General features: G+C 40.1%; 1 protein-coding gene across 1 annotated transcript; it reads right to left on the bottom strand.

The window, feature by feature from the left end:
- Window positions 1-4,236: 4,236 nt before the first annotated feature.
- LOC114140836 (galactose-specific lectin nattectin-like) lies at window positions 4,237-6,756 on the bottom strand. The gene is made up of 7 exons (XM_028011090.1): window positions 6,641-6,756; window positions 6,476-6,541; window positions 6,285-6,303; window positions 5,598-5,692; window positions 5,254-5,388; window positions 4,619-4,730; window positions 4,237-4,462 (listed from the first exon to the last, which is right to left on the bottom strand). Exons 2-7 carry the CDS (start codon window positions 6,539-6,541, stop codon window positions 4,395-4,397), a joined length of 495 nt encoding a protein of 164 aa, XP_027866891.1. The 5' UTR covers window positions 6,641-6,756; the 3' UTR covers window positions 4,237-4,394.
- Between the last annotated feature and the right edge of the window lie 4,335 nt (window positions 6,757-11,091).

Genomic DNA, 11,091 nt, shown 5'->3' with positions numbered 1-11,091 from the left:
CATTTTACCTGTAAAGGGAAAAATGACACCAGAATACTGAGTGCTGTACATTGCACACAAACATTGTGGTTATAGCCACACAGTAATAAGAAATGTAGCACAGGGCGCAGCTAGCCAGAAAGCTAACGTGAATATAGCTCTTAAAAACTCAAATTATCGCAGAGGCCACAAACACTCCCTGCTCATTCGACAAATGTAACAAACCTAAATACAGCTTTAACCCTGTATTTAAGCTTGACAGTGATAAGTCAGAATTTTACCTGTAAAGAGGAAAAACGAAAGCGGACACGACACGGACACGGTGTTACTCCTTTCGTTTCCAGCGTTATTATGGAGGAGCAGAAGCAACGCGGTCCACTACATCAAGTCAGACAAAACTAATCGAGACATGATTGGTAAACAACTGCAGGTAATCAAAACGATTAGATCTAATAGTATTATACCCTGCAACATGTCCAGGCCCCGCTGGTCTGCCATTAATCAGGTTAATGAGAGTGGTACAAATGAACGTTTCAGACGGTTCACCTGAGGGGAACCTGAACCTTCTCCCAGAGTTCATAAGAACATATTCTGATGCGATGTGACGCATCAGACAGGATGCTCTGAGCTTGCCTGATGGTAGCCCGCTCCAACAGGTGCTGTGGAGAAGATGGATCCAGAGTGTTGATAATCTTACTTGCCATCTTCACCAGGCTTTGAATTTGAGTTTTTAATTTAACAGTAAGATTTCCAAACCATCCAGTAATGCCATATCTAAGAGTAGACTCGACGGTTGGCCTATTAAAGATCAACATTATCATTTTAGAAACACAATCGAAATCGTCTAAGAAAATAAAGACGCTGATGAACCTTTGCACATACATTTGTCACGTGTGCTCCAGCTCAGACCGCCATCTATGTGCAAACCTAAATATTTAAAATATGTGACCTGTTTGATGGAGCAGCCATGATGGCTATGGGACTCCAGTCACTGATAGATTTAGGATCCAGAAATAATTCAATAGTTTTTGAGGAGTTTATCTGTAGCTTATGGGAGTCGCACCATAAAACAAACTTACCTACAGCAGCTTTATGACTGTCGGGATTGTCTGTTAAGAGACTCAGAATAACAGTATAATCTGAAAATGTTATTATGTCCTGATTGGGTTGAGAACTAACGCATTAATTTGTGTACAAAATAAAAAGGTAAGGCGAACTGACACAAAACCTTGGGGCTCCTGTGCTACTTAACTTAGAATCAGAGAGAACTGAATTGTATTTTACTTGCTGAGATCTTTTGATAAAAAAGAATAATACCACTTAGTTAAAAAAAGGATTAACCTTCAACTGTACCAGTTTCCTGAGAAGAATATTTACATGGATGGAATTAAAAGCGGACTGCAAGAAGGTCTTGGGTTCGATTCCCGGCCTGGCGTCTTTCTGCATGTTCTCCCTGTGCATGGTGGGTTCTCCCCAGGTTCTCCGGCTTCCTCCCACAGTCACAAAAAAACTGTCAGCTTAATTGGTCTCTCTAAATTCTCCCTAGATGTGTGTGTGGGTGTGTGCGGGGGTGAGCGTGTGTATGTGTGGGTGTGTGTGTGCCTGGTTGTGTGTCCTGTCTGTCTCTGTGTTGCCCTGCGACAGACTGGCGACCCGTCAAGGTGACCACGCCTCTCGCCCAGAACGTTAGCTGGAGAGGCAGCAGCTCCTCCTGACCCCACCAGGGACCAGGGTGTTAGAAAATGAATGGATGGAATTAAAAGCTGAACTAAAATCAACAAAAACAAGTCTGTCATACGCTGCAGAGTTCTCCAGATGCTTTAGTACGAGCTGCGTCAGTGTCACAATAGCATCACTGGTACTATGTCTCCTAGCGTAAGCAAATTGAAAGGGATCCAGAAATGGCTGCACTTCCACTTGTAGTAGCTCCAGCATGAGTTTCTCAAATGATTTAATTACAATAGAAGTGAGCGCTATCGGGCAATAATCGTTGTCAGTCTGAGGACAGGCAATTTTTGGAACTGTAATGACAATTGATTTCTTCCAAATATCTGGAACCAAATGAGTGTCTATTGAGATCTGGAAAAGTTTAAGCCAAACTGCAGAAAGTTCCTCTGCAAAGTTCTTGAGAAGGACAGCCGACATATTGTCTGGGCCAGTTGCTTTTCATATGTTTAAACCCTTGAAGACATTAAGTACTGACTGTAAATAGATTACAATTCTGCTCTCAGCTCCACAATTTGCATTCTCTAATATTTGCCAACACTCCTCAGAATCATCAGTTTCAACCCGTAAATAAAATAAAACAGTAAATAAACTGTTTAAGTCGTTTGCTTTGGCGTTCTCATTTAGTGCAGCCAGGGCCTTGGAGACCATGTTGGTCAGGGCTCCGATAGAGTCCCTCAGTCCCTCGGTGTTTGAGTCGGACAGTTCACCTTCCAGCTGCTCCTCTTGCTGCCGCCCTGCTGTCCTCTGCAGCTGGTTGAGATCTTCTTGTGCTGCTCTAACACCAGCCTTGTCTCCTGCCTTAAAGGCAGATTTTTTCCTGGCAATGTACTCCCTTATTTCCTTTGTTATATATCGTTTCTTATTTTAATACCTCTTTACTGTCTTTTGGGGTATAATAGAGTCCACACAGAAGGAGATGTAGGCAGTGACTGCCTCAGTGATCCAGTTGAGATTTGCATCCAAGAAAAATATTTTCCAGTTTGTATTAAGAAAGCAACAAGTCAACTCCTCCTTTCTTTACTGGGAAGACACCTTCACCTGGAGGAGCTCAGGCTTATTTGACTTAAAAACAGACTAATATGCAGAAAGTAAATGAACCACATTATGATCTGAATTATGATCCAAGAGGTGGTCTAGCTCTAGCTGAATATGCATCTTTAATATTGCCATAACATTTATCTAGGATGTTAGAGTTCCCTGCACTGCACTTTACGGTGGTTTTGTTTAAACTGCAGTGGGTAAAATCTCCAAGGATGAACAAAGGAGCATCCGGCTTATTCTGAAGATGGTGGTGAACGCAGTCTGAGATTTGAATTGCTGCTCTTGTTGCGTTAGCACTGGGCGGTACATAAACTACGCACAAAAAGATGTTGATAAACTCCCTTGGGAGGCAGCATGGCTGCAGAGTGACACATAGCACCTCCACGTCGGGGTTACATACTCTGTCTCTGACAGCGATGTTGCAACACCAACTGTCCTTCACATAAATGAAACCCCACCACCATTGGATTTACCAGATTCAGCGTTTCTGTCCAGACGGATACTAGTGAAACCATCCACCTGAGTTGAGCTCTCTGGAACATTGCCACTTAACCAAGTCTCGCTGAAAACACGATACTCCTGGCATGCCACAGCATAAGAGCGCAGTTCCTCCAGTTTGTATCTGAGGGAGCGGGGGTTACACAGTACGATAGAGGGCAGAGGTCGCTTAGTGGCCTGACGTACACGCTCTCTGATGCTGCCTCTCTGTCCTCTCTTCCTGGTCCTCCGTCGTCCACAAGGCTCCTGGCACTAGTGACCATATGTCCGAAGTAGTTCTCCCGCCACGTCCTCCAGTAGATCCGGTGAAGGTAGAACTCTGTCCTCCCGAAAACTCAGTAACTTGGCCCTGCTGTATGCCAGTTGAGCCATGTCAACCTCTGCACAGTTTTCCTCAAGTCCATTCCACGGACAGATATCATACAAACATGATATCTACAAAGTACACTGCTCAAAAAAAATAAAGGGAACACTTAAACAACACAATATAACTCCAAGTAAATCAAACTTCTGTGAAATCAAACTGTCCACTTAGGAAGCAACACTAATTGACAATCAATTTCACCTGCTGTTGTGCAAATGGAACTTTGTACAGAACAAAGTATTCAATGAGAATATTTCTTTCATTCAGATCTAGGATGTGTTATTTGAGTGTTCCCTTTATTTTTTTGAGCAGTATATATTTGTAGATATCATCAGTCCATGCTGACAGGTGATAAAAACACAGAAACAATACAAACAGAACAGCACAAGGAGCTCCTCTTCTGTGTCGCAGCACAACTGCACCATCTTGCCATGAGCACTTACTGTAGATGAGTCAGAAAATCAGACTGGATCTACTCAATTCAATTTATAAAAGTTACTCTTACCATTTAGCCAAAATGAATATATGTAACTAACTTCTGTTTAGTCAAAAGCACCAGTGGTTTTTACAGTGTGGCTGTTTAAGTTAACATATATTAAATGCTAGAATTAAATCAAACAATCAAATTTCAGAGAAAGAAAACATTTATTTAAGTGGTCAAATGAAGTGAAATCAGATTCTTCCAGCAGTGATGTCATCGAGGCTTGACATCCAGGTGGAAGTGACATCACCAGTAGGAAAGCCATATGGGCATTTCAGATTATTAGGGATAAGAAGAGAAAAGTTATGGCACACTGGCACAGATGTAGGGAAGCTCTTTGTTACAGCGTTCATCATTCACATAATCTCGTTCTGTAAAGAGACAAAGAGAGCAGGGGTTCGAACCAGCAACCCACCAATCACAGGACAGACTCCCACCTACTAAATCACTGGATATAAAGATATAATAAAAACATACATTTAAACTAAATTATTAAATTACAGATGGTAATTCCCAGTCATAAATACCAAGAAAGTTGATCTCCATGCAGTCTTCGTTAGAAACGGCATGGTTTGGCTCATGCACGCCCCAGGAATTAAACACAAACTTGGAACCGTCAGTCCAAAAAAAGTACCTTTCCTGAAAGAACATTTAGTTTTAAGTTCCTATGCAAACAAATCACACAGAACCAACATAGACTTCTGTCACTCATTATAGAAAACATGAACTGCGTTTGGATCGTTTCTATTTAAAACCCTCAGCTGGTCAGAGCAGCCGGTGGAAAACAGAGGCAGGTTCTGGTTCTGTTGGAGGTCTCCTCTCATTCCTCTCCACTGTTGCCACATGCTTCCTCAGCATGAGGGAGTTTAGCATAGTCAGTTATTCAATACAACTAACTGGGTTTCCTGAGATAACTGTTGACCAATTGATATTCTAATCTGCAATTAACTGCATCGTGTTATAACCAGGATCAACTGGAATGTATTTGACTGAACTGACCACTTTATTAGGAACACCTGTTCAATTCAATTCAGTTTATTTATATAACAACAATTCACAACAAAGGTCGTCTCAAAGCATTTACAAAAAGTGTCATGAGAAATGCATCTTGACATAGAAAGTCATCAACCAAACAGTTATTTATATGTTTTTAAATTCTCACCTGTGTTGTATCATGACCTCCAATCCAACTTTCTGTGTCTTTTCCAGATACATTGTGGACAAGGTTTCTGATGAAGTTGTACTGATTTCCACTGTGGATTGAGACCAAATTTCCTTTGAATGAGAGGCAGTGGAACTGAAAAAGGCAACACAGGTTTAAACTTTCCTCTGTGCAGTGAGACAGTTGGTGCAGCTGAATATCGACCTTTAGAAATTATGGTTCTATTTGTTTAACGGAAATCAGTTTCTATAACCTTGTTGTTGGTGAATCTTATTGTCTTATATCAATAAATTTACATTCTTTTGAATGTAGCAAATCTGCTGTGACCATCACATCTGTTGTACCTCTGCAGCATCCCAGGTCTTGCGAGTTTCAAAAAACTTGAAACAGCGACCATCGTACCAAGTCCAACCTTCAGGACAAACACTTGATGTGGCATCTATGAAGAAAGAAGGTAAATACATAGATCTGATGACCAGCATCATTTTAATACTAAACACAGTCCAGAGGTTCAGCTGCACCAAACATTATGATAAAAATACATTAAGAAATATGAGAAATTAATCCAAATTACAGCTTATGGAAATGGGAATTAAATCAGTTAATAACTATTTAAAAAGTATAATCAATGTTAAATTAAATCAATTATCAACTAAAAATATTGCACTTTAACAAAATGATTTAGGAAATGACAGTTATTAGAAAATATATTCAATTGAAAAACCTCTGAAATGACACATTTATTGGTTCTGATTCAAATATTTTATTAAGAAAATAATTTGCCTTAGCATTTCTAGCTGCCTTCTGTAAAAACTACTAGGACCTATCCGCCTTGTGGGATGGGATGTTTCTATACAATATGCACTGACTAAACAATTTATTAATTTATGTTATACAGAAATTAAGTCCTGTACTTTTGCTGACAGGATGACATATTAAAGCAAAAGTTTTCTATCTTTTTAAAGAATTTCTTACAAAGTAATTGTCGTTTTTTAGATTATAGAAACTCCAACAATAAAAGAAGCACGTACCTCTCAGTCGACATCCGGCCTGTGGATGGAAAAACCCAAAGTTTTAGGACAAAATTCCCAACAAAACAAAGTTTCCTCATTGAGCTTCAACCAAATGATGGCTCAGATTGCTCCATCTGATCTACGTCAGTCAGCCAAAGCTCACAACAGAGACATACCAGTCATTGTTTTAAGTCCTTCTCCATACTTACATCAGCTCCATCCCAGAGTCCAAAGCTCAGACCAAGAAGCAGAGTGAAGACAAGACCGGCAGCCATCTGTAGAAAGAATCGTTAGGAAAGTTCATAATTAGTATCACAAATCAACTCAATCATGACATAAAGCATCATGATGAGCAGTAGGACTTTAAATGTCACCTTGTTTTGATGGTTAGTTGAAGAGTCTGTTCCAGCAGCAGTTTCTGGTCACAGGATGTCTCAGAGATGGAAACACAGACTTTATATACCTTCAGTTTGTTTGTCTGTGAAGTGGAAATCTTTGAGTAAGTCACTGTCTGTTCTAGTTTTTGTCACTTTTTTACAAAGTGTTCAAGTTGTTGCAGAATCTTCCAGGATTCGGCCAAGGACGTTTTCCTGGTAGCGTGAAGAGTTACTTACCATAAGAACTGATTAGAACCGGACCAAACCGGCTGATGTTGCCACTTCTGCTTCTCTGTCCAGAACAGTGTTCTTGTATGGAATGTACTCTCTGATGACAGAAGTGTATTAAAAATGGACGTATCTGTGAGATGCTGCTCTGCTTTTCCAGACTCTGTTGGATTCAAAGTCCTTTGACTGCCTTCAAATAAAACACTTGAAAGATAAAGTTGAAACTTTATCAATTCTTGAGTGGTTTCTCTAGCTGTGTGATAAGGAATTTCCACCACATTCTTGGTGTCAGAAGTGGGATCTGTCATGCCAGAAGGACTCTGTGGCAGAGGACAAGAGCATTCGGCCATCCTGAAGACTCAAAAACCAGCTTCAGTCCTCCTGTGTTAAAAACAGGGCAGGTTCTGGATCCTTCTCCAGATTTATGTCTCAAGACAATCCTGTCACAGAGGTCTAGAGATTATTCCTTTTGTTTTCATGCTGGCTGCTCTGTGTTTAGCAGTGATCACCTTGCCTTTTTTGGAAACAATTAGAAACCTTCTGCAGTCTGAATGATGTTCCAGTGAGTTTGCTGTATATCAGGGTTAGGATCAGTGAGTTATTTCTAGTTCGTTCTTGACATGCAGCTTTATGTCATCCATGAAAAGATGGCCAATGATTACTCCTCTTCAGACTGGCATGTGTCGATATTCTATAGTTCAAAGCACTTCAGGATCTATGTTTGGTGTCAGATCAGAGGAGCATGAATTTATTGTCTTCAGCTGCTACGTTATCGACCAGAAACTGGTGCTTAGCTCTTTGAAGTCACAAAGTTCTATTTGTTTAACAGAAATCAGGTTCTATAACCTTGTTGTTGGTGAATTTCATTGTCTTGTATCAATAAATTTAAAAACTGACTTCAGTTTTTAAATTGACGTCTGGACCCTCCGGTTGTGTTGAATTTACTCAGTGATTAACTGAACAGTATTTACATTCTGTCCGCTTCCTTCACAGACATGTTATCGATGTCGTAGGGTTCTATTTATGACTGCAAATAACTAAATATCTGATTAGGGCAATGGTTAATAACAGTAGTTATTTAGATCAGGATTACCAAGTCAGACTACTACCGATATCAGGAAAGTAACAGCCAAATATCTCAGTCCCAGTTACTGTCTATAACTAAATGCCTGATGATGCGTCAGTGAGACGATACGTGTCTCCATCTATTCTCACATCAGCCTGAGGAACATTTGTTCTACCTCTCACTTCCATCTGTGAGACGTTTTTGGGGCTTCTTGTACATTTAGTAATTTCCAAGTCATCCATTAGCTTATCAAAGACACCAAGATCTGGACTTTGACTAGGCCCAGGACTTTCCTTTTGTTACTTCTTAGCCACTCCTTAGTGGGTGTACTGGTATGTTTGGGTCCTTGTCATGTTTCAGGGTCTAGTTCTGTCTCAGCTTTCAGTTTATGTCTGACATTTTTATGAAGCTTCATCTGATACACTGTACAATCCATGGTGGTTTCTACGATGGTGGACTGACCAGGTTCTGCTGCAGCAAAGCATACGACACTTCCTCCTCCATAATTCACATTTGGTATGAAGTTTCTCTCCTGGACTGCTGTATTTGGTTTATGCCAGACATGTTCTCTGTCTGGAGTCTAAATAATTGAGTTTTGGGCTCTCCTACCCAAAGAACAATGTACCAGAAGTTTCTCTGCGTTCTTTCTGGCATTCTTACAAGGCAAAAGGTTTCCTTGAAGCTCAGACTTTTCATGTCTTTCTCAGATTGTACAGACATGCACAACTAGAACAGCAGTACCAAGACCCTACTTTAGGACATTTACGGGTTTTTGGACTTCTTTCAACGTATTTTGGTCAGTAATCAGTGAACCTGCTTGGATTGACATATGTGTGCATATAGAGAGTTAATCTGAATGTCTTCCACCTGCAGACTCTGCATCACACAGCTGATTTCAGAGATCAGAGACTTCTTTGCATCTCACTATGGCATTCACAGCTATGGTGATACAGATATAGTGAGTTTAATCATTAGAAGGCCTAAAAGCTGGAGTGTCCTGATTTATTCCCCACCAGAAAATACATTTTACAGAATTCTTTAACACTCAATTGGATTGTTTTTAAAAAGAGTCATCATCACCACAGATAAAAAAACCACTGGAATCAAATGGCTTAATTACCTCCTCCTGGTGTAGATCAGTTCTCCAGAGCCTTAACGAGCCTTCAGTCGTATTGATTATTGCAACAGCGTCTTCACAGGTCTGTCCAACAAATCAAACAAACAGCTGCAGCTGATCCAGATGCTGCTGCTGGCGTTCTGACTAAAACCAGGAAGATAGAGCACATAACAGCAGTTTTAAAGTCCCTCCACTGGCTCCCTGTAGCTCAAAGAATAGACTTTAAAATACTGTTGTTAGTTTATAAATCACTGAACGGCTTAGCACCACAATACATTAAAGATCTGCTGTTATTGTATCAACCTTCCAGACCTCTCAGGTCTTCTGGTTCTGGTTCTGCTCTGCATCCCCAGAACCAGAACCAAATGAGGAGAAGCAGCTTTCAGCATCTATGCACCACAAATCTGGAACAAACTTCCAGAAAACTGTAAAACAGCTGAAACACTGACTTCTTTTAAATCTCGACTAAAAACCCACCTGGTTAGGATTGTATTTGAAATGTAATCAATTACAAATTTATTGATGGAACTTGACTTCATGCTTTGTTTTGATTATTGATTCTATATTGCATTGTGTTTCTGTGTTTGTAATGATGTAAAGCACTTTAAAATGCCTTGCTGCTGAAATGTGCTATACAAATAAAATTTGATTGATTGATTGATTTAATTATTCCATTCAGGTGATGCAGCAGAGGCACATCTAAAGGGCCCTGGTTTGAGACCACTGGTCTAGAAAGTCTGATTCGTTTGGGAGGTGAGAATGTAAATTTGAATTCCAAAACGGACTATTAAAAACAAACTCTGATCCACCTAAAAACCTCGGTCTCGAGTCGGTTGAAGTGAACTCTTGCATGGTTGAAAACATATCTGAATGCAACCTGGCTAGAAACCGTTCCAAAGCAGGAAGTGAACTACAGCGCAGAGCATTCTGTGTCAAAACAACCATAACAGCTGCGCGTTTCCACCGTTAGAGGAAAAAGTGACTGGTGGTCAGACGTGGAGTAGAGGAGGTAAAGGCTTTCATACAAGACGTTCGCAGAGAGTTTTCTTTACTTAGCACTTTGGTCCTGTTGGTGTATAAAGTGCTTCATAAAAAAGTTGGTATGGTATGGTACTTATAAAGACAACAGAAATATTCTCCGAGTTGACTTCATACAAAAAAAATAAATATAAACGTTAATTTGTGGTAGAAAAACTGTTCACTCCTTCACCAAACAATCAGATCAATCACAGCAGGAGGCTGACTGACAAGGAGGAGGGGCTAAGCAAAACAAATAAACAACAATAGATCTACATAACCTTAGATCTCTAACATTAATAATTTAGCAAAAAATACATTAGTCTAATTTTTAATAGGCTCCAACACCAACCAAAAAGAGCCTCCACTCAGTGTCTTCTTCAGAGGTTTTTGTGTCGATTCCTTCAGTAGTTCTTGGTGCAGCGCCCCCACAGGCGACGGGGGGGAAAGTTTTTTCATTTAGTTTGAGTTGTTTTACACAGTTTAGTGTGAATGCAAACTACAGTCCTGAAAATATAACAAATGTTCAATTTTGATCCCCAATCAAACCAAGTCTACTGGAATATCAGGTGTGAAAACAGCCAGAAAGAAAACAGAACTCCCCGCCCAGAACTAAAATAGAAAATTTAATTCTAAATCTCTTTAGGTTGCAGAAATATTGAGGTGGAGCCTCAGATTTCTTTTGTCTGAATGTTCCCAAAGATGGTCGGACCTTCAGCAGGACATCAGCGCAGCTGTAATCTACAACACCACCACCAGAGGGCGACACTGCATCACTTTTTGCCCTTTTCAACATCAGATGAAAAATGTTTCCTGTATCTTCATCTAATCATGTCCTAGTTTGTTTGTGATGTCCCTCTGACACATTTATGCCTAAAATTATTCATACCGTTGCTAGAATTAGATTAAAGTAATCTTTAAATTTTACCCATGTTTCTTCTGACGGAGCGAATATGAATATTTATGTGTACCGGCTTCCTTACTGTAGAGAATCTGTGTAGAGAGCTAAAAATTAGGGTG

Source organism: Xiphophorus couchianus, chromosome 24, assembly GCF_001444195.1.
Source record: "Xiphophorus couchianus chromosome 24, X_couchianus-1.0, whole genome shotgun sequence".
In the NCBI taxonomy this organism is placed as follows: domain Eukaryota; kingdom Metazoa; phylum Chordata; class Actinopteri; order Cyprinodontiformes; family Poeciliidae; genus Xiphophorus; species Xiphophorus couchianus.
This window is presented reverse-complemented; position numbering and strand designations above follow the sequence as displayed.